The sequence below is a fragment of the Pseudochaenichthys georgianus genome, chromosome 18 (assembly GCF_902827115.2).
Source record: "Pseudochaenichthys georgianus chromosome 18, fPseGeo1.2, whole genome shotgun sequence".
Taxonomy (NCBI): domain Eukaryota; kingdom Metazoa; phylum Chordata; class Actinopteri; order Perciformes; family Channichthyidae; genus Pseudochaenichthys; species Pseudochaenichthys georgianus.
The window spans coordinates 16,698,061-16,723,001 of NC_047520.1; the positions used below are offsets into that span (position 1 = coordinate 16,698,061).

The following is a 24,941-nucleotide window of genomic DNA, read 5'->3' on the forward strand; positions in this document are numbered from 1 at the left end:
TTCTCTCTAAACTTGATTTAATGTTTAACACAATACCCAATACGGGGCCTGTCCAGTGAGTTAGTGATCATGTGACTCTTATCAAAGGCAGGAGGGTGACAAACTGTGGAGGAAATGAATAGAAGTGCCAGCGTGAGAACAAAAAAAGGGTGGACTATTTTACATTAAATCAGACTTTTTAATTTCACATGGATTATAGATCAACATTTAGTCTAACTAAAGCCATACAGTGTAAGAATATATACATTTAAAGGTGGCTATTATGTGCTTTGCAGCATATTGCAATTTTTTTATCACATAATCTCTTTGACTTCCCATAATTGCTAGTTGAAAACTTTGTACCGAGCTATTTGACACATTGGGACATTTTTTAAAGTGGAGCAGGTTTATTAAAAACTAAGTAGTCGACTGTTACTCAGCCATCCATAAAACAACGCTGCAGAAGTGCAGCCCAGCGAGCCTCAAACACACGGCTGCTTTAAGGCTCCAGCTGCTGGAATGATTTGCACTTTTCCCTGGTCATGAAGAAGAACAGTTCAAGGACATAGGACTTGTAAAGCAAAAAAACCCATTTTGTTCAGGGTTAAAGCAGCTGGATACCTTTTTAATAAGAACCTAAAGACCTTAAATGATTTGCAGAGCCCTGAAGTGCGTTGCCACACAGTCCTTTGAGCAGCGGTAATTGGGGAAAAGACGAGTGTCACCTCACAAAAACGTGGGAGGACTTTTTAACGAGCGCACACCCCTTGTCGTTGTGAAATTAGAGGAACTTGCTAAATGTAAAATGTGATCACCAGGCCTGGTGGCCATTGTTGGACGAACCGCATGGACAATAAATAAGAAACTTTTGGCTGTTCAAAATCATTGGTAGAAATACAGGTTGGAATTTGGGAGTTAAAGTAAATGTCTTGTATTCTGCAGTGAACACAATGTTGAAAAAGTCTTCATAAAAATGTTGCTTCCCAGGAAAATGTATCTCCTGATTTCCTACTTATTTGAATAGTTGCTTTTAATATTTAGTGTGAAGTGTGGTTCAATGAGTGTTTGATTTCTAAAGTCTTCCTTTCTTTTCTCTTTCAGGACCTCCTGTAAGTATACCTGCTTCTCTTCTTCTCCAACTTGTGATAGCAGTGTAAAGGTAACGACACCACCAGGAAACAAGTAATCGCCCTTACTAGTTTTCTTGCAAAGTTGGATAAAACACTTTTATGCGTGTATGTTAAATATATAGCCAGCAGCAGGCTCACTAGAATAAAGACAGGAAACAAAGGTACTCAAACCGGGCTGCCAGAACCTCTAAAGTCGCGTCGTAACAATGACTAACATGTTTAGGTTTTCAAAGGTTTTCACTCACTCCACTTCGTACTGCAGCGCCTGACTTCGTCTTTTGCTCCTGAAATGATTATACTGCCCTAAATGGGCATTTTATTATTTATTATTTGTCAAAAACATTTAAAAATCAACCTTCTGAAGCTACTTCCATGCGTCTTCTAATCCTTATGAGCCCATTTAATGAGCTGTTTTCCTCGTTTCTAGTCGTAACGCCAAGAAAAATTACTTTGTTTGACAAGAAGGAGAAAAAGCATAGTCGCCAAAATCGTGAACTATTCCTTTTTTTTTTGAAAGTATCAAACTGTGGTTTTACAATAGATGTGAAAGACATATGATTATGACAAATTAGCTCCCTGTTGTACCACACATTCTGACTCTATTATTAAAATAATCTCTTTATCCATGTCTCCACCTAATAGGGACCCTTGTCCCTGTCATTTGGACAGTCTGGTTTCTAATATCCTCGGTACCAGCCTCCGGATTATCTCACCTCATCACATTGCCGGTCATCACAGATTCACTCCCTTCAACAGATGGAAAACTTCGGTTTCCTCCAAAGATGAAGACAAACCCATACGTACATAAGCACCGGGGTTTGTGACAGTGCTTTGAATAACCGGGTCAACCGGGCTCTGTATGTATGTGTGTGTGCTGTTAAAATTATTTATAGTCCAGAGGCAAGTATGATTGAATAGGTATAATAGCGTGTGCCGACTGAGCCGTAAAGTTGTAAGTTAATCCTCGGAGCCCCCTTCTGACACTCGCTCCTGCAGTTCTGGGACGTAAGTAAGTGCAGGTGGTCTCACTTCTCAGGCCGTACATCTGACAAATAAAATCATTCTGCGAGATGTCTCAGGAGCCGACCGAAGCCGAGGAATGCCGTCTCTGAAATGTTGGACTTACCAGTAAATATAAAAGATGAATGTTTCTTTTGGTGCTTTTGGGATTGATCCTTTGGGTGAGACGTAGTAAATCTGTGCACAAACAGCAAGGACCTGACAGTGTTCCAGTTGTGGCCAGCAAATCACTCTATGATGAAGTCATTAGAGGAAGCAGAAGGTGCTGTCAATGTCTGCTCCAGGTCCTGGTTTTACCGTTGGAAAAGCAACCAGGTTTAAGCAACACAAAAAAGGCTATAATTGACAGTACAGGCCATAAGAACTGACTACATGTCTAAAAACAGTCGACGATCTGACAATGACTCACACGATGGTCACCAAATCGATTTGCGAAACAAAACATCCTGTGCCAGATTCTTAAAAAAGACAGTTAAAAGTGATCTGATGTGGTTTTTTATTAGGTATGCCCACCCGGGGGACGGCAGGGGACACGCCCCTATGAATATTCAACAGTTCCCTCTGTAACTCTGGGAACACTGCGTAAATGGTAGACAGCCGTCTGCACCAAACAAACCGACCACTGCTGAAGCTATTACGAAACGTTGTGACTTAATCATTCCTCAGAGGCCGATTAGTGGACAGGGAGAGAAAGAAACCAACATAAAATAAAAAGATCTCCTCAATCAAAACTCATCGGGAAATACTCAAGTTTGTGATCCGCAATGAGTCGGGAAAAGTGATTTTCATCGTTTTTTTTGAGGCTTTTTTGTGTAGTTTGTATTTGATCATGCGGTGAATGGCCAAATGATGTTTAGTTAGATATCTAGGCATCCATTTATATTGGAAAACAGGGGATTTTTTTACTTTGTCATCCTTTACAAGAAGAGGTTTTTGCCTTTTCTTGTCAATAAAGCAGGATACATGTTGAGTTGCTGTCGAGGAAGTTAGTAAAGTCTGTGAAATAACAGCTGAGGCAAACATCTTCTGCTCTTTTAAGGGAGACCATGTGTCAAAACATCAACGGGCGCCCACCACTGTGTGCGAACACCATTTAGCACCAATCGAGCATGAAACACCATCCCCGAGGCTGCACTGCAGTACTAACACCACCCGCCGACTGTATGCCGCACTAAATTAGAATTATATAGACAGAGAACGAAACTATTATGCTTTGAAATCTGGTTGAAAGGAAGTGGAATTATTTGGTACAATGCTGTAAATATCAAACCCACTTCGGCGTACCACACAAACCAGGGTGGTTACAGCGCTAAGAGTTCACTCATGTTAGCAATGAGCTTAAGGAAAGTTGTTGCGAGCGTATCTATTTGACAAGTAGTGTCCTCCTCCCTGCTTCACAGGCTGAGGCTCCAGGGACGCAGGTTGAGGATGATCTGTCACAACGTATGAATTATGCAGCTGTGTAGCAGGGATTAGAGGCAAAGTGGGGATGAAGCAGAGGAGCTCAGATACCCTCAACCCCTTCATCTGGTATGCACCGCAGCGCCACACCTGTTAATAAAACATATATTCCAGCTGGACTTTGATCACTTCTTCCCTACGGAAGTGGAGAAGACGCCAGTTTATCTAAAGTGAGACTCCTGAAGAAGGCCCCGGTGACCTTTTAAATTGAAAGTTATTGCAATATTTGAAATTGGAAATAGTTCTTAACGGTTTCACATGAGAGCAGAGGATCACCGTGAGCTGCGAGTGGATCTATCTGACATGACAGGGGTTTTTTTTAAGCTCAAAAGGGCAGTGGTGCACGAAGCAAAGCCTACTGGCTCTGATATTGACGACATTAAGAGTTTGACCTTTCCAGAGGTCAGTCCTCTGCTCACGCTGTGCCCATCAGCGGCACTTCTCTGCCAGCGGATGACGAGAGGCAGCGCTCAGGCCGAGGGAGCTTTACTCACACTGATGTGAAGCAGTCAATAGAGCACACGGGGAACTGTGGAAGGATAATTAGCACAGTATGAACGTGATGCTCGCAGTGGAGGAAAAAAAGCACGACAGCTTTTCAATTGAGAGGAATTTTCCTGCAACTCAGAACACCAAAGGAGAAATGTCGAGCTGCCACTGTGCGGTTCTAATCGAATCAACAGAAGAAGTGAAAGAAATCCGTTACCAACTGGTCCCTTTTTCAACTTTTCATTTTCAAGGACAAAAATATGTGTGGGTCAGAAATTTGGTTATGGACTATGCAGAAAAGAAATTGGACTCGATGTTTGGCTTTTTATGCGTACAACTTGGTTAAAGCCATTTAAACATGTCCCCTCCTCAGGAATGAAGAGACCTTTCCCGACTGAGAAGGTGAATTAATACCTCCTACATGTTACATTATCATCCACCTTTAACCAGTCACACTTTCCTCAGCGTCCCCTCTTCCCTCAGCGTCCCCTCTTCTCACAGCGTCCCCTCTCCCACAAGATTATCCAACACATAGCGCACACACACACACTCTCACAAACACATTCACACACATTAAAGTCATTCTATGCCGGCTAATTGTCATACACTGTGGATATGGGAACCAGATGCCATTCCCAAGTCAGTTTTCCAGTGTGGTTTTCTATCCCTGCCTAACCTCTGCGTTTAGATTCCCCCGACGTGCACCAGCCACTTGTGGTCGTCCGCTCCTGCCCACTCCGCTCTGATTACTCACATCCCTGTCCCCCATTAGTTTCCCGCTTAAAAAAAAAAAAGAATCCCCCCGAGGCCCAGTGTAGTATGATTGAGGGTTCCCATGCAGAACTAACATATGGAGGTGTGCGTATAGATATGTGTTTTTACTGGATGTGCTCGAAGGCTTGGGGATGTTTGAGAGTAGATGTAACTTCCAATGAAACCCTCAGCAGACTCATATCGCTAAATGTGTATTTTGCGGTTGTCAAAACACCTTTTCCACTCTTGGCTAGATTGATTATATTTGTATCTAGATAGGGCTCTTAAACTTTTGGGAGAGAGGTTAGCAGAAATGTTTACAGGGAATGAATGCTGGATTGTTTTTTGATGTGTATGGATACGTTGTGCTTGATTTGTGGGATTTTGAGAGAGTACCTGTACCTGCTGACGAGGCCTTCATTTCAATATGAAGCATCACTCAACAGTGTGGAGTGTGTAGTAAGGGTTTAGTCCGTTATGCCCTTTACTCTGGCCCTCCAGCAGCATTCCTCACCTGCCCCCCCCCCTTAATTTACTCCTTCCCTGTCAACACTCGGTGCCTGAAGGATTGCTTTGGTTAACTTCCTGTGTACACACATGTTTATTAATATTGCGAGGCTGTGTGAGAAAACCGTGAGCCCCGTAAGGAAGAGGCTGTAAACGCGGTAGTTGTTGGCCCCGCTCTCTGAGATGCCAGTGCTCCGGGGTGAGATGATTGGATCCATGTGGTACGAAACCCGGTTGCTGCCAGAAGCGTTGGCCCCGGTTCTCCAGCGAGGATATGAGCTCCGTTTGATGGATAATTTTCTGGACCTTAGATTCATAAAACAGGTCACTGTTATGAAACATAATACAGCCAAGCCCAGACAGAGGTTACATGCAGATCCTCTGTTCCTGACTAGTTGGATTAAGCAGATTGCTTCATTGTAGCAGCAGCCCGCAGCCAAACCCACCAGAATTTCTTCGCTCATGTCAACAGCAGCTAAACCTTCAGACGGCGGCCAGCTCCTCGTCTCGAGCTGCTCTGTCAGGCGAGCTCTGTCAAGCTCTCATCCATCATGTTTTATTAAATTATAAAAGAGCAAAAGAGCATTGTCTTCTATGTAAGACAATGTATATTTAGGCTGGCCAATGTGTTACCTTTTGAACTCCGCCTGGTTATTCTTTGCGTAAATAACAGGATCTTTTGGAATAACAATGGAAATAGTTTTGTACTTCGATTAAATGTTTCAATAACATCATTACATCTGATGTCAAAGATGGTTTCACCAGCACTGCAAAGGGAAACTATAATAAAGTGTATTCCTGACCTTGAACATAGTAGTTTGACACTGCTGAGTTTCGATGGCAAGCAAACAGAATGATCCAGTTTAAAGATATGCTCTGTGGAGTTACTGATCAAAGACTTTGCAGCATTCAGGGTCATCTATAGCTTTTACGAGATACTCAAGGATCTCAAAGAATGGTCAAAGTAGATTTATTTACATAAATCTTTGCATTAATGCATTAAGGGTGTCCGCGGGGTCTTAAAAAGTATTAAAAGTTGATAAATCAATTTAGCGAAAATTAAGGCTATTAAAAAGTATTAAACGGCATTTTCCAAGGTATTAAGAAGGTCAACCATGACAACCATGCTCCGGGGTCTTCTTCGCTGCTTTTGGTGTATTTTATGGCGGCAGCAGCGCCACTTACAGGCCTGGCATATGTACTACAGCGTTTCCAGCATTTCCAGCGGTCTAGTGTGAACGGACACGTTAATGAATCGAATGCGTGTGAACGGAAGACTTTTTTGCGTTTGCGTATGCGTTTTACTGTATGCGTCCTCGTGGGGCCGGGGTCTAAAGACAAACTATCTCCGGTCACAGAGATCTGCTATTTTAAAGTAAGGTCAACACATATCGACCCTAAATATAGTCTATATTAAGAACGAGAAAAGTCTTAACATATATATTGTTTTTTGTAAACATAGGACAAATGTGTGAGGGTGATGACGTCAGAGCATCGTCCTATGTGCCGGGCTTAGCCCCGGACAGCCCCAGCCCAATTTAACCCCTGGGTATTTGTGAGGGAGCTCCTATATGGCATTACCCCGCTGAAGCTCACCAAAGTTTAATATATTTCATAGTTCAAAATTGTGTCAATTGTTTTGTTTATTGGTCAAATACTGGTTTCTACTGGTTTCTGAGGAGTTTTACTGGAATGAAAGAGCACAGAGTACAGAAGCAACAAAGCAGCATCCTGCACTGAACCTGACCTTCACAGAGAGGTTGAAGTTCATGTGGAGAGGAGGCTTCAGTAGTCTGTCTGCACTCTGTTTAGTTGTGCTATCTTACAATCAATATAGTAAATGTGAGGTAAAGTGTGTCGCCAATGTAACCGGTTAGAACTCGAAGTTGCGATGAGGTCTTAAAATGTATGGAAAGGGTCTTAAAAAAGGTCTTAAAAGGTATTACATTTGCCTTCAGGATTCCTGCATATACCCTGATTAATTTACAATACTTAAATCTGTTTTCCATTATTGGTCTTATGAAAAGCAGCAGTCATCTTCCGTAAATATTTGTTTGGCACAGGTTAAATTATGGTAAGATAAATGTTGTTCTCAATTCATAATGAAAGTCTAGCTAACAAAGGATATAATTGTGCAATATTTTCACATCTTGATGATCGGCCACATGTGAAATGTGCCAGGATCATTTTATTCAGCATCATTCACTTCGTCTTACATGAAGTGAAGTAACTGACATTGTCAGATCTGAATGTCCATGCTGCTTGCGGCTTTGGCGCCAATTCCGTTTTCCTTTTTATATTTCCCTCTAGTCCTTTCCAGATTTCTCCCCCCTTCTGTTTTAAAGGTGGCAGGGGGTTCCTCCTTATGTTTCTCATACCAACAGCTCATTCAGGCCATTGCAGGAGATAGCGGTCATGGTTTGGCTGAGAACGAGAAGCTAGTCATGTATCAGGATAGAAAAAAAGCTTAATCCTGATCCAGTGGTCCACCATAAACTCGACAATATCATGCACGCAGGATGTTCTGGTACAAATCTTCTCATGGAGTTTGACATGAGTTTGCCCAGCGTTAAGCAGCAGGAGATGTGAGGCTTACGATCAATGCGATATGGGTCATTTTCAATAAGTGGATACAGGGCTTCTGCTTTGGGGCAACTGCATTCTGGTCATCATAACTCTTTTGACAGGCGCATTTGATATTTTTCGAGTCAATTACGGGCACTTCAAATTAAATTAAAGAGGTTTTCTGAGAGATAATTGTTTCCACCCTTACAGTAAATGTGTAATCACATCCAAAATGCACACATGTTTAGAGCACAGATCTCCTATAGAGATATGTTGAAAGACTAAAATATTGGCTTGTTTGCTGAGCATAACACGAAAAGGTCACTCAATACCCCTCGCTGTGAATGTGACGCTGCAGGGAGCTGCCCGTTAACTTGCAGCATGATGAGTGGAATCAGGGTAAAGGTGCTCTAAAGCCAACCAATCAATCATTTTCAACATAATAGCGTAATGTATTCGATTGATAGACAATGGGAAGTATACAAGCGTGGATCTAATACGTTTTTGACCGCATAATAGCGTAATAGTACTTCCAGTTCCATCCAGTTTTATATTGTCTTTGGGTCGGTAGTGGACCGCCAAGAGAGAGAGAAGAAGCTGTGATTTATTTGAATAAACCCTCAAGACTTACCTGCTTTGATTGAATTGGGTCTTAATTAAAGGTAATTGAATGCTTTGGAGTCAGAACTCAAATTTGCGTTGCAAGTGGCCTAAGAACGATGTAATTGGAAAAACGGCCACTTTAATTAAGATTAGGTATCTTCCTTGGCCAATGATATATCCTTCCACCCATTTACCTGTCATTCAAGCTACTAGTTGTTCGTAAATCGTGCAGAAAAGCATAGGAAACCTAACTTATCGAACCATATTGGTAAGGGTAGTTTTGAGACATGAAAATGGCCTTTCAAGAATCCATCCATCTTCTCCCGCTTATCCGTGGTCTGGTCTCGGGGGTAGCAGTTCCAGCAGAGAGCCCCAAACTTTCTTTTCCCTGGCCACATCAACCAGCTCTGACTGGGGGATCCCAAGGCGCTCCCAGGCCAGCGAAGAGATATAATCCCTCCACCTGGTCCTAGGTCTACCCCTTGGTCTCTTCCCAGCTGGACGTGCCTGGAACACCTCCCTAGGGAGGCGCCCAGGTGGCATCCTAACTACAGTAGGTGCCCGAACCACCTCAACTGGCTCCTTTCGACGTGAAGGAGGAGCCATTGTAATCTAATTGTAAACGTGTTGTGGGTACGATAGATGTTCAACAAAGTAATGCACAGTGAGCAGGTTTGATCAAACAGAAGCACCTGCTGGAGGGCTGCTTTTGAAAAAGAGCCAGAGCAGAAGCAGATGTGAAAAACACACAGGTGCTAATGAGAAACCTTCCTTAAGGCGGCCGCAAACCACAACAACTGCACAGAATGCTCAACAGAAAGACACCCGCAGCAGATGTACTGTAGTACAGTGTGCTGCTTTTGAAATAGTCTTTGCAGGAGAGCTGTTTAATAGTCTCCATAAAAGACACTCACTGTACTCGCTTAAAGCTTTTTCAAAGGCTCCGGTGGGTGCTGTCCGTCCAAGTGATGTGCAAATGATGGGCCGTATAATGAGCAGGTGCAGACTATGTTGCCAAATCACTTCCACATGCTTTACGAGCAGATGGAACAGATAAATGACGGTTTTTTGCAAGACATACAGTAGTTAGTTGTGTTAAAAGCACTGCTCCTTCCCTGTAGTATAAATAGACAAACACTTCTGATTGTAGTCTTTGTATTTAAATCACTCATTTATGATTATCAAAAGAGAAATAAACTATTTATAATGCATATCACTAGTTTAATGAAACTTACATGTCTGAATGTAGTCCTCAAATTTGACCCACTGCCCTTTTCTGTATGTGCCCCCCCCCCCCCCCCGTAGCGTACCTCTGATTACTGTCTGCAGTTACTCAGTGAAGAATAATTGATTTTTGTTTGAGACACTCAACAAAAATGTACCTTGGATTTTTCACTTTGACATAAAGTTCAAACTACACCAAAAACATAAAATAGGTGGCTATCTTATTGTGGCTAATGTGATATTTTGTAAGCCTCCGCTCAAACAGTTTGGAGCCCTCCATACTGGGGAGGCCTAACCCTGAAAAATAAATATTTGTAGTCAGCTAATATTAATACATTTACATTTGGCCTTTTTGTTTATAATTAGGGTTAGAGTTAAGGTTTAAAATACATGATATTGGTGGTGGTGGCGAAGTCGATAGGGACTTGGCTTGGCAACTGGAAGGTCACCAGTTCAATCCCGGCAAGACCAAGTGCTACCGAGGTGTCCCTGAGCAAGGCACCGTTCCCCACACTGCTCCCTGGGCGCCGTTCAAAATGGCCGCACACTGCTCCTAACACTAGGATGGGTCAAATGCCGAGAAACAATTTCCCCACGAGGGATTAATAAAAGTCCATCTTATCTTATCTTATCTTAAATGATGGGGTCCATCTAAAACTGATAAATTCAGATATCCCAGATGAAAAAAAGGCTCTTTTGTTCTGTGACCACCTTGAATACATTTACATCCTCATTACAAATATAGACATGCTTTATTTGCACATGGATTGTATCAAGTTTAACTGTGGCTTTACTAATCGTCTAACAATCTGGATTTATTTAAATGCTCAATCATGTCAAGCAGAGTTTTAAATTTGTCCACAAACCTCTGGTGACCAGTCATTTGGCTCAGTCAGTTGGTGTGCCAGCTATTTGTATTCCGCCATGTCAGATAAAATGTGTGAAGCTGGCTTGTGCACAAACGCTGCAGTGGGTTTATTTATGAATGTCTTTGTTGCAGCCATTCATATGTTTGCAGTAACAGCTTGTCAATAGCCTTCTATTGTCCACAGGCAATTTTCCTACACAACAAAAAGCAGGCACTGAATTTGTTTTGCTGCCGTTCCATTTTCAGAAAAATGCTGGAAACCTATTAAGCCTCTCTGGAATACATCTAAAACATTGTAAAAGTGGCATTGTATTCCCGCCCAGGGAACCGCAATCGGAAACATTGTTTTCATAATGGTGCATTTTATGTTTACAAGTGTGTTGTGGCTCTTTGACCACCTCCTCTCTGTGTGTGTGTGTGTGTGTGTGTGTGTGTGTGTGTGTGTGTGTGTGTGTGTGTGTGTGTGTGTGTGTGTGTGTGTGTGTGTGTGTGTGTGTGTGTGTGTGTGTGTGTGTGTGTGTGTGTGTGTGTGTGTGTGTGTGTGTGTGTGTGTGTGTGTGTGTGTGTGTGTGTGTGTGTGTGTGTGTGTGTGTGTGTGTGTGTGTGTGTGTGTGTGTGTGTGTGTGTGTGTGTGTGTGTGTGTGTGTGTGTGTGTGTATACAGGTTCATAGCCTCAGAATTAGGCAGACTGTGCCTAGTGCAGATCCATTTGGTAATACATGCACTGCTAGACATAAAGAAGAAGCTACTAATAGTAACTGTGCATTAAGAATCATTTCCAAATGCACTGTGCAGCTTATTACTCTTCTAACTGGAGCACTGTGGTATACATTGGTTGAGGAAAACAGCTGGACTACCTCTTGACATTTAAGCGAATGCAGTGAAGCCTGTATGTCTGCCAGCTTAATGTTCAGGGTCACACGAGGCTGTCTCTTTGGAATACACGTATACTAATGTCATCACACCATGACTGTGTGTCAGCACGCTTTTTTGCATGTCTGATATTTTGGAAGCATAAAGTTTGGGCAGTTTCAGTCTGGAGAAGTTACCGCTGCAGATCCTTCACCACAGTGACGGATGAACACTTTGTTCCTTTTACCCGAGGCCAAATAGTACCTGGCATTATCTGGGAGTGACAAATAAAGAAATGCACACTTCCCCAAGATTCAGATCTTTCCTCGAATTTTCATCTTACTAAATATTTTTGACAGAAAGCTTCTCATGTGAAAATGAACATCAGCATACATGGCACTGCAGTCTTTCACTTTGTTGCCAAGTGGCTGGTCAGTCACTCTGATCTAATACTGATTTCCAGAGCCAGCTTTTCAAAAAGTGTGACTCCAGAGGAAGAAAGGAGTCCAGCATATTGGGCTTCATCCATGTTAAAAAAAGAGTATTTTTTAGCACCAGCTCAGTAGGCTGCTGCTTAAGGATGCACACCTCATTGTCGAAACCTCTACTCCACTCTTTCACGGAGCCCACCCAGGATCCCCTGCTTGCTGACTGACAGAAGTTGGATGCAGAAACTGCCTTACAAAAACTGCTGTTTTAAAAGAAAAAACAAAGAAGTGTTCCTCTTGTTCAGGGCACTTTTTACAATATGCTTGCCAACACTTGGTTGGAGTTTCTGGATTTGATCTTCTGAGTAAACATGGACTTGATTTGGGCCTGTTTTGGGTTTTAATTGTATGTTTGTATAACCCGTGCCGACTATATAAGGTACCGGTTCCCAAACTGTGACAGGGCCTTCAAATCAAATTCTGAAACTGATGTCAAAAAGTGCACAATGTTAGTTTAATCAAAAGTCACATTTGTTAATCTTTTGATTTCACCTTTCCCTCTAAGTTCATGATGTTCAAGCTTTGTTGATTGGTCGCCCTGGTTTTACAGTTGTATTGTATTATACTTCAGAATGATTACAAATGACTAACGTGGACCATAGTGTGTAATTTCCATGTGTTTAAACAATTCGTTATTTTCTCTTTATAGGGCACTCCAGGTCCCAAGGGTGAAAAGGTGAGTCATTATATTTAGTTGTATTTTTCAATTGTGTACATGTTGATCAAATCAGATATTTTATTCCACTGCTACAAGCAATTGTTGGGCATTTTGGGAAGTAGTTTGCTGAAAGTTCATGTCCATGTGTATAAGCTAACGACAATAGCTACTGTAATTAGCTTAGCTTAGCACAAAGACCGGAAGCAGGGGGGAACAGCTAGCGTTGTTGTGTCCAAATGTAACACAATCTCACTAGCCACTGTTTAGTTCTACAAACATCAATGTTGCCCTACTGTATAAGTATCAGCAAGAAATTGAATATGTCAGAATGTTTCAAACTATCTCTTTAAGAAATATGAAGCCTGATGTTTGCGTATTTTCACTGTTAATGTGTTCATTAGTATCCTTTTGCATTTGCTGCATCAATTCCCACATTAAAGCCATCCTGAATATTTAAATGCTCCGGTCCTGAAACTGAAAGCCAGATCTCAAGCTGGAGCCCTTAAATGCCTCGCTGAGCATCCCTCCATAAAACAGCAGCGAACACTCTCCACACTGTCTCTTTATGAGTCTGCAGGACTTTGGGACAAATGCGTGCGCGCGTGGCTTTGCTTTGAAACACTAACATAACAACATCCCTTGATTCAAAGCAAAGCCCCTCTATTCACTCGTTCTGGAAGTGGCTTAAAGCGCACACTTACAGTTTCAAATGCTGCTGGGGAAAATCTGTTCTGTTTTACAGGCCACACATTAAATATTGATTCAGATTTTGAATGAAGTGAGCATCAACTTGGACAGCAACCCACTATACTTAAAGGATTATTATGCCATAAAATGCAAAACATAAAATGAAATAGCGTGAGAGTGCTAACCAGAGCTAAAGTTGAACACAGAGAAACACTTGTCATCTGCATCAAGTCACACTCTTTGGTAACAGATGTTCTGGTTACGTTGGTTGCTGTCTCTGACCAGAGTAATGAATCAACAGTGTAATCTCTTATTTGGTGCCCTTCAAAGCATAAAATAGAAGCCATATTTAGAGAATCGTTATGACATGTGAACACCCTATCCGTGTTGCTGATGAGATGCGTGTTCATGTCTCTCATGTGAACCAACTCATCTGCACTTTAATGAAATGAAAAACAACTGTGTGGATTCCTCCCACCCAACGCGAATACAGCGTGCATCATCGTGGCCATTCACAGCTGTTTCCCCGTTATATCTGCTTTTGGAACGACTGCCCCACAAAAACTTGAAATGTTTTATTTGAAATTACTCAGGCTTTCCATTGAAGATAGTTTGACAACATTCCCAGGTGTGATAAGTCGCGCAGCTCGTGTTACTGCTGTGGCCAACAGGAGAGGGAAGGGCATCTGATGAGATCCCTTAAGGATGTTGAGATATCCAATTCTTGACAGATTGCGGTTATAATTCAGTGTCCAACATTTGGTCTTCCTTCAGTTGTTTCAAACAAAAGTGTACTCTTGGTTCGGTCTTACTTCAATGTGATGAAGCCACCATGCACCATGCAGGTTGAAACGAAACCGAGCGTTTTTTCTCCTTTTTAGAAATGTGCTCCGTCCACAGAGATCCCCCCCAACGACGGCAGAAAGCCAACAATCTCTGGGGCATAACATCTGGCCTGGCAATGCAGCTCACCCACACTCAGCCCCCGTAACCCCCCCACCTCAAACCCACCAAACCTCACTCCGCCGCCGCCTTTCTTTCTCTCTCCCTCATACCCAATTCATGTCAGTCCATGTTATCATAAGTGATTTTACTCTCAACCACAATGAATAGTTGAGGGTTCCTGTATTATTTTTCTTTATCAATGTGTTCTGAATAACGCCTCCGTGTGTTCAGCGCGAGGCTCCGCTTATGACTTGCGTTGTGCTTGTGTCTGTTCAGTGTGTGTCCTCATTTAAAGATATATTCTTTGTGTTGCCTTCTGCAGGGGGATCAAGGCGACCAGGGACCACGGGTATGTGGTTTACTCTGACTTCCTGCGATTAGCTGATGCGACTGCATGTGTGTGTGTCTCCCCCGGCAGTATTGTGGGCAAAAAGGTTTGAGATGCATGACATTCCTGGGATAGTGTTCTTCCCATCTGGCCAAAGACAACAAGCATTTCACCACTGCTTATTTCCACATCAAGAATAGGCAGGCAAACGTGCGAGGGGGTGATATGCTTCTTAAGACCTTTTCTTTACCTCTTCGATATGAACAAGAGCACGAGCGTTCGCCCATCAGCAGAAGATATCTGCTCAATCTCAGCTATAATCAAAAGCCAAATTAGCTCGGTCTCTATAATTACTGGTGATTCACTTCGATCCCCGACGTGACATGGAGTATTTAGATCTTTAATCATTTCCAGCTCTGCAGTTTGACATTTCTATGAAAGTGCAGCATCTAAATGATGATAATGTGAGTGCCTTTCCGTGCTTGACAGACTCTGAAATGAATTGCTCTATCTCCAACTAGCAGCAAGCGCGCCCTAATTTCTTCTCGAATAACGGTTCAAAAAACGAGCCCTCTCAGAAAGGTATACTATGACTGCACAGGTTTGTTTAAAGTAGATTGCATTAAGTGGGGTCATATGTGCGCATGCATATACACACTTTTCACTTCCCCCTATATCTGCCGTCATGAGGAGGAGATCGTATGCAGTGAAAAATCACTTTAAAGCCATCATTGATTTCCGTGAGGGCAGAGAGCATGTAGAGTTTCAGCACAAGGACAGGGAACACAACAACACAGAGGTTTGTCTTGTCACCAGAACACCAGCCATCTCCCAGGCGGATCTGATCCCAATTCTGTATTGGCGCCCAACCAGACGTTAGTAGTTTGCCAATTAACTTTGTCAGTTCTCCTCCAGGCCAGTGCTGCTTGCATTTCTTATGATTTGGAAGTCAATACAAACGACCTTCCCTGCGAAACTTGATTAGTGGTCTCAAAGTGACACATCTTATGTTACACACCCTTCTCACATGACAGCCAAGTTCAGAGTTTGTGGATTTCTGAATGGTTTCACACTTTTACAATCTACAAATACATTTCCTTTAGTAATAATATACGAAGTGGGATAGTAGTAAATGTGGATCCACTGCAAACAGGCAGAGAGGAAATATCTTTTCTCTCTGGTTGGATTGACTACAGTAAACTCTTTCTGGTTGGATAGAATTGTGGGGTTTTGCTCATAATGCTCATAATTTGTACCCTTTTAACCCGTGAAATGAAGTCATCTGTCTCTATCAGTGAAATGATTTACGATTTAGAAACAGCAGTATGGCTGACAGGATTGGAACAGGCACCAGCAAGCCAGTATTTGTTTTGTAGAGTAGATAAATAAACTGTCCACTTCGAGAAATCATTTCATTAACTTCCAATTACAGCAAAATTGTCCCGAAACAGGTACAAATTAACGCAGCGTCACATGTGAAGGACTACAGGGGCATGGAAGCAGTCTAGGTCACTGGCAAATGATATTACCTCCCCAGAATAGCATATTGACTTTGCACATTAGATTAGTAGGTAAATGTAGTGGAACAGTATTAGAAATATTTCATTCATAAATAAGTGGAATACCAGGACTGTCTGACCTTAGCTCTTTCAGTCTGGAAATGAGATGATATGGAACCCATATGGAGGTTTATGTAAACAACAGAGCATGTTCGGAATATGTTCTCTACACACCAAAGTCATAGATAGATAGATAGATAGATACATATAGATAGATATAGATAGATAGATAGATAGATAGATAGATAGATAGATAGATAGATATATAGATAGATAGATAGATAGATACTTTATTGATCCCAATTTGGGAAATTATTTTACATCACAGAAGCAGAAGTGTGTTCAGACATTCAAATACAATACTTAAGAAAGTGGAAAATATATATAAAATAAATATATATTTACCATTAAAAGTCAAATGCAAAATATTATTTCAATATAAAAAATATAAACAATATAAAATATTCTGGATATTTCAAATAAAAAGTCAAAAATACTACAGGATCCAAAACACTACAGGTCTTTTATAAGAAAGGATCATCAAATCTAATCAGACTTAGATTTAGAGTCATTTAAAGCTTGGACTAGTTCCATACACTATGTTAATTGTCTCTAGAGTCTACTCAAGACAGTTTGAGAGTTTCCACATGGCCACACACTTCCTCTGCGTGTTCCCCACATGTCAGGGTCACCCATGTGTCGACTCTGGAGGTCAAAGGCCACGTCCAGACGACAAGGGTTACCCAAACAACAAATAACAAATTGACCAGTTTTGACCAACAAATGTGTGGCCACCATTGGAGCTCCACTGCTGGGGTATAATGAACAGGAGTTACTGCCTTGCTGCGTCACCATAGAGAGGTGTGTGTGGTCTTTTTGAGGGATGGCACAAGCTACATAACCTGAAGGACCAGATGGTGTTTTACACAGAAGCTGTTGAGGAAAGGGCAGGATCTGAGATAATTGGATTAATCTGTCGGTCTCATGGTAGAGCAAAGATGGCTTTTCCATTGAAAAAGTGCCATTCTTTGCTCTTTTTTGGAGCCTTGGATGAGTCAATGGGCTTGAGGCCTGAGGAGATTCATTTAGTTTATTTCATGATATCAGGAGTATCCAGGTGCCGTGCAAAGGAAACGACTTGAATATATCACACAGAGGTTCCTGGGTCAGCTAGAGGAAACATTCCTGAGATTTAAATAGAAATCCAGGACTTTACGTCTCATATTGTGGGATTTGACCAATTTGCACTGTTCTTCCAAAGTAAAGACTGTGATTATGTCCTTTCCAGGATTTTACCCTCCAGTCGTGAGAAGTGTTATGCAGTAGACTGTTTGCACTTGAAATAAGAAGCATTAACATTCATTTCACTTCACCAAATTCAATGTATCACATTGATGCCAAATCTGAGGCTTCAGATGAATGCATTATTCCTTCTTAAACGTATGAAAGCCATCTGTGCACAGGACTGGTAATCCACTCCACATATAGATATTCAGAGAATGCCTGAAATTGCTCGGGATGTTTTGTGTGTTTGGTGTGGTCGCGGAGATGCTGGTTCTGGCCGGTGTCCTTTGACGGCTGTTGCTGATTGTATTCATATACGGCTTTTTGTATACTACAATTGCAGTCATATTGCTGGAGGCTAACACGTAGAAGTTCCCCAAATAACCAGCATCCGTTCTGGAGGAGACAAGCAAAACAAAGCGATCTGTGCATGGTTAGGATTCTCTGTCAACCGCCATGTCATTATCATACTCACACATGGACGTCAATGCAGTGGCAACGCAGGGTGAGAACTGACCCATAGGCAAGCTTTCCCCCCATTCTCCCTTTAGAGAAAGGTCAAACTATTTAGGCCAGATAATGATTTCAAACACACATTGGTGAGTGAGTTCGTCAACATGCTGTCGACATCTCTCCAGTCTTTCAAAGCCCATGCATCAAAATAATTGGAAAAGGACAAAACGCAGAAAACTGTCACAAGTGCCAGCCTGCATGCGCCACACTACATTATCATGCCTGGACTTTTTCTATAGTCTCTGACCATAATCCAGTTGTTGTTTTCCTTCTTTGTCCTCAAGATGTTTGAGGTTGTAAATAACTTGAGAAATATGTGCGCTTCAATCCCATTTTGCACACAGCATGGCTATTGTCTGCAGTATAAGTCAGAGTATGGCTCTGTTCTGCTGAATTAAATCAGCCGGTCTTAAAAGCCATATTCTTAATGAGCCATGCTTTTTGAATTATCTTTGGAAAACCAGAGGGATAGCACCTAAGCCATGTTTGGATAGACCAGATTTTTATCTTAAGCTCGAATGCGGAGGAAGATTGATCTCTTACAGGGCATGTTTAAGCTAGAGGGCCAGCCTTTAAGAAATACTTTCACTCAGGTTGGGTATTGCTGTGAAGCTAAACCTGCAGCGGGAAGAGAAAATGCAATCAGTGTGCAACCAATGTGCTGCAATCTTCACATGTTCTTATTTATACTTAGCATTAAAGCTCAACACCGCTAAATTTTAATCGTTCGCTAAGTTGCTACACTTGTCTTGCTTTTTGTAGATGCACATTTACGGCTTGACATTTTAAGTACTTTTAACGTTTTAAAATGGATACAAAAGACTAAAACCACACCCTTCGATCTCTTAAAATCACCATCTTAATACGGCCACACAGGATCTTGGCTTTTTGAGAAAACTGGCCCCTGCCCTGCTAAATCATTTTCGCTAAGCTACGACTGGACAAGCATTCTTCGGGGGGATTTTGCAAATGTTCCATTCATGGTTCAGAGGACATTTTACAGGAAATGTCTGTCAAGGACTTGTCACTATCAAAGGCCGCCTTTGACCGGCATGCAATAAACTGCAACAAAATAAAAATCTTTATAGGCAAAAACATTGGAAAATGATAATGAAACATCCTCAAGCATGTTTATCTGACTGGATGTCAATGTTTCTGGATTCAGATGAAGTTAAAATCCAGCTATAAACCCCTCTTAACGAGGAGAGGTCCCGATGCTTTTCTTCTTTTTATTCAGTTTTCACAAGTGGTCACATCTGTCATGTTGAAGAGGAAATTGGAAACCATTTGATTGAATTCCCAGTGAACACCCCAAACCCTTGATGTTCCTCGAAAACTCTCCGAACAATAGAGCGCCTTCATTTACCAGCATGCCTTTGACAGCTCAAACTCTAGTCTATGATAATCATCTTTACAAATGTTCTGTCTGTATTGTTGATAGAAAACAACAGGAAGTGGTCATTTAACGAGGACATTGTGGCATGTTCTATGCAGATGAAGACCCCGGTGCCATTGTGCATGCTTTATCGTTGTGGAGAGTGAAGTTGAAATAAGGAATGCTTCAAATAAAAAAATTCTCAAATGTAATAAACAGTTACATTTGAACTAGTTTCAAGAAAAGCCCTTGCATGTTACAGTATTTAAACAGCTATTTGTAAGAATATTTAAGTATGATGCTTGGTTTTTTCCCTCCTTTGTTGTGTTTGATGTCGTGTGTTGTGCCCTGTTGTGCTGTTTGTCCCTGTAGGGGTTGCCTGGTCTCCCCACGCTGGCTGCTTTGCACAGCAATCAGATCCTGACTGTCAAGGTTTGTCGGTGTTGGTGCCGCCCAGCTGCTCAGTCCGACCCCTCGGCAGCACACACTGGGAGTAAATGAATCCCTGTCAGCTGCTTTTTCCCCTAAGCCCCGACGATGGACAGAAAAAAACCATCTAATTAATCACAATCAATCGTTAGCTTCTTCCCCCCCCACTGCCGCTACCAGATTTCAACTCGGTTCCACGCCACATGCCAGGTTCCCCGTTGAAAGCAAAGGTGGCCTTTAACAACCCAGTAATACTGACTGGAACAAGAAGACATGGTCTGGCTCGTGTCCATTGATGCTAAAATAAGTGGAAAGAACTCCAAGAGGAATAGTCGATAATGAACCAAAGTGGCAAATGTTTTTCTAAAGCTCATGCCCATGCATGGTTCACCACAAATCCTCCCAACCCAACCAATGTGCCCTTCAGGATTCGGGGGTCTGTGTCAGCACTGGATGAAGCCACTTAATACCAATGGACACGAGCAGAATAATGCACGCATTGAAAGTAACAAGGTTAGAAATGAACCTCAACTGGTTTCAGTGTGTGACGCTGAAGGGTCTGACTGAGCATCAGGCGCAATGAAGATGATGACAGCACTTTCACAGAGGAGGAGAAATTCCCATTTTTCCGTGAGGTGGTAATTATGGGTAAAACAAAAAACAGACTTCCTTAGCAAACCACCTCTGTGCTGGAAATTGTGGATTTCTCCCCCGTCTGTGAGTGCGCTGGACCAGGGTTCACGAACACTGGCCTTTCTAACAAATCTGTTTCTTTTTGCATTTGCCTTCCTCCTCCTCCTCCTTCTTCTTCTGGGACCTCATCCTCCTTCAACCTTCTCTCACCTCTGACCTTCGACCTCTTGACCTCACACACCTGCTCAGATGGTCTTCCCTAAGATCAATCATGGCTTTCTTTCCGCTGACCAGCAGCTCATAAAGCGGCGTCTCATTAAGGTAGTGGCTGTGTCCTCACTCTGCTCTCTGTCGTACCAGGTCTCACTGATAATCACTTCGCTCCGGGCGTCCTGCAGTTTGCATGCAAACCATTCAGACGGACCTGTCATAACTCTACTCTGAGACTCCTTCTGTTATTGTTAAAGGGAAATATGGACATTTTCTTTCTAGAAATAAGGGAGTATTAATGTTGCATGAATTACTGCCCTGGCTCTACTTAAAACACATTCCCTGTAAGTTAGATATTTTCTTAGAGTTTCTTATAATCCACTATAAAAATGGACCACACATTCTCTGTGTATTTGTATTATTGCTCTACGTACAGTACATCTGACTTATTTTATGTCTTATGCACAGCCCCTATTAAACTCATTAAGTCCATTTAGTAAAGCATGCTTTTTAGGGTATTACTGTTACATGTGTATACATGCGATACATTTCATCTCCATCTTGCCTGCTAGTTTTAGCAAAATGTCCTCCATGTAATGAATGGAGGCAGCCCATAGCCACCCACAAGTTAATTCCACCACTCTCTCTTCATCATCATTTAACAGCAGAGGCTGCACTCTCAGCGGCTTCATTAATATCCCACAGTTCTGATGTTTAAATGTGCTTTGCCATACAGGGAGATCAGGGGCAAGCTGGACCACCGGGGCCTCCGGGGCCACCGGGTCCTCCGGGGCCGAGGGGGCCTCCAGGGGACACCGGGAAAGACGGACCCAGAGGTGTACCTGGTCTAGCAGTGAGTATTCATTTTCAACTGACGTCTAACAGCATATTTACAACAAGTTATTGCAGTTATTATTGTCCTTACTGTATCAAAAGGGCATACTTAAATGTTGCGCTGAGCGATGCAGTTGAAAGTGAAACTTAAACTCCTTCCGTTGCGGAGATAATCTTGAGAGGATTTTAACAATGACAAACTGGTGTTTTTATATTTGTTGAGTATTGCATATATCGCTAAATCAATCGGCAGCAAGGAGAATAAAGTTTATTTATACTCCAAGACTAAAGATACACATCCAACAGACGTACAGTAGATTCTGAAAATAAAATATACACTTCTTGCCAGAAATGTAATCAAAAAGCATTATAATGGCCAAACTATCCTACAATTTCCGATTTTCCATTTGAAAAAAGGCAGACCGAGACAGAGATCGAAAACTTTAAAACGTGACTATGGGTCGTAATAGGCTGCTTGAACAAACAACCTCCATATTTAACATACAGAAACTACCGAATGAATAAACTGCTGTAAGAAACAGGCATTATAGCAACACCTTTTTGGTTTCCCACAGACACTTAATAAGTCTAAAAGGCGTTGAATTCACTGATATAAATAACCGCACCAATGTTACATTGGTATTTTTAAAAAGCCACAGTGAAATTAAAAACAGAACGATGTCATTGGGAACAAGTTGATTGACAAAGTCATGAAACATTGGAATGAACCACCAGTCGGATGAAGGTTAAACCTTACAGAAAAACTAGTTTAGCTCTTAATGTTGTCATATTTAGTTTGACTCTGACCCAGGGCCGGGAGGGTTTATCTCTGTGAAAACTCTTCTAACAAGGACAAGACAAACTACACTAAATTGCCTTAATGTCTTGAGCTGAACATGAACATGCTCCCAAGAGAACGCCTCGTTATAGATTTACGCTTTCTTGGTTGTTTTTCATTCTTTCGTAACATTTTCCATGTCTTTAAGCTTGTCACTGGCATCAGATTAATTTATGTGAACTCTGCCTGTGAGAGAAAGCATAAACAGAGAAGGCCTGTCAATTATATTCAGCCATAAAACCTTCCGAGGCTCCAGCTGATCTTTATTGTCTTGGCACATTTCAGTGTGGGGAGTGCAAAAGTATTAAGTGTTGTTTATCTGCTGCTTTCCAAGTTGTTTTTGTTGATGATTTTTGTTTGCAGTCTTCCAGTTGCAATAGATGTTTTGGGTTGCTTTTATTCCTCCCATGATTTATTTCTCCTTCTATGAATCCCACATAGGGAGGGTGGCAGGAATTGCCCCGTTACTGTCACAAAGAGGCAGAAATTGAGTTATGTTCAAGGGCTTGGCGTAGAAATATGGCCACAGCGTATGTCCCTCTTCTACCCCGAGAGCTGCAGGAACATCTAAGCCATCGTATGACCGTCGGTGGAGTTTCTCAGGCTCCGGCAGCAACTTCGTGAGCGGCAACTTCGTGAGGGCATCTTGTCGAATCATGTCATCTTCGTGTTATCATCGGTGCCATCGGGCATTCGCCCTCACTCTGATCGCGGTGAATGCCCGATGGCACCGATGATAACAAGACGCCCTCACGATGGCCTTACGAAGGACAAAATTGACACACGAATTCAACACGATAATCAACCTTCGCAAGGTCCTTCTACAATTTGTTGGCATGCCAAAGATTTTCCCACCACTCATGAATTTGAACATTTCCTTTATCGTGTGTCCATCGGGTTGTTTTATTGCACAACAAAATCATGTAAACATATTATGTAAATAACCCAATATGTGTTCTGTGAAACTGAAAAGGATATAATATATTATTTTGAAGGAGAGTTGACAGGAAGTTGTTGTTGCTATGGAAACAACATTACGGAAAAAACGTAATATCTTCTACATATAAAGATGGATCAAGTAAAGAACAAAGTCTGAAGATATCAGTACAGTATCATAGTACTGTAACATAATTGTTTTTGGTACTTTCATTGCAGTTGTATGTCTTACATGTAATGTAAATGTTGCCTTCGTGTGTGGTTCGGGGCCATCTTCGTGCGAAATTCACAATTCCATATTCGTGTGTCCATCGGGTGTCAACTTCGGGACAGTGTGACAGGGGCTTTAACTGGCTGTTTTTATTTACAGGGAGATCCAGGGACGCCTGGAGAAATAGGAATTATCGTAAGTACAAACTTTGTCTTTCTTTGTTGTTTTTCCCGATTATGATATATAATATTAAAAAGCCAATATTGTGCTTTTTGGGGTTTTACCTTCCTGTATGTTGTATAGGTTTTTGTGCATGATAATGGTCTGCAGAGGCTAAAACCCTAAGTTCCACCATGAGGGAGTTTCTCTCCCACACACTCCTCCCCTGCCCAAAACGCCCCCATTGGACTCCTTTGATTACTTCTGTAACATAGCGACATAACAACGTAACACTTGTGCTTCTATTGGCTAGCGCTTCAACACATTGTATGATAGGCTAAGGGGTGGGACATCTCTCAGCGGTTAACCGATCAGAGCTGACTGGGCTTTGGTTTCAGACAGAAGAGGAAAAATAAAGACCTTTTTAAACATTAAGGCTTATAATCATGTTAGAATAGAGGCATCAAATAGAACTATGAACCTCAAAATGGATAGCCATAGTACCTTCTCTAATTGTTGTGCTTTAGAGGAGAAGTAGGCATCTATTTTCCTCTATAAGTCAGTGTGCCAAACTAAGCAAACAGCCTGCTGGAGGTAGCCTCATGTATTACATAGACTTGAGAATGTTTTAGATGTATACTGCCTTTGTTCCACTGAGAAATGGGCAACAACTATATAAATGTATTTTTATATACATGTATCGTTTCTGTTCGCTGGCCCCGTTTAATTTGCTAACCATACATGTGTGAGAAAGAAAACATTGATTTAAATGGTGTTGGTAACATACAGTAGTTCATTCAGTGTTATCCTGTGTTTTACCAAAGCAATCAAAGCCACTTAGGTATTTAATTTAGAAGAAATTCATAGGGTGTTTAATCTTAAAAGTTAATGAAATATTTTACACACTTTAAACAATGTTTGTTTACTTTCACAAAGTCATACAGTAGGGACAAGCTGTTCCAGTTAACAGTACCTACATACCACTTGTGGTGTTCAGCAAATAAAGCAGTTGATTAACGTTTGCTCATAAAAGCTGCATCCGATAGGTCGGGCCCGATTCAAGAGAACGAACGGAAAACGTGACATGTGTAAACACTCGGTGATGTCAGTGTTCACGAGTGCAGGGGAGAGTTAGTGGAGCTGACGGAGGAGGTGCTATCAAGCGCTTTCATCTCTGACTCCATCTCTGACCCTTTCCATGGAGTGGAAAAAGTTAAAGTTAGTGGTTTGGAACGAAATCTACAAAGAAATGAAGGATGGAAAGTGCTGAGAGAGATGCATTAATTAGAGAAGAAGTGAGAGCTGAACATGCTAATTGTTTTTAGCTCACTTAACACACTCTGCTCTTACGCTGCTGACGTGTTTAAGCTTTGATTATACGTTGTACCCATGATCCGTCATCC

The 24,941-nt window shown here is 41.8% G+C and overlaps 1 protein-coding gene across 1 annotated transcript in view; it reads left to right on the plus strand.

Annotated features, from left to right (window-relative positions):
- Positions 1-24,941, plus strand: part of LOC117463741 (collagen alpha-1(XXV) chain) — a 164,283-nt gene that overhangs the window by 97,109 nt on the left and 42,233 nt on the right. Inside the window, exons 4-9 of the mRNA XM_034106144.2 lie at positions 1,081-1,088; positions 12,589-12,615; positions 14,552-14,578; positions 20,600-20,671; positions 21,297-21,413; positions 23,539-23,574. Coding sequence (XP_033962035.1) covers positions 1,081-1,088; positions 12,589-12,615; positions 14,552-14,578; positions 20,600-20,671; positions 21,297-21,413; positions 23,539-23,574 — 287 coding nt within the window. The remainder of the gene's footprint in view (positions 1-1,080; positions 1,089-12,588; positions 12,616-14,551; positions 14,579-20,599; positions 20,672-21,296; positions 21,414-23,538; positions 23,575-24,941) is intronic.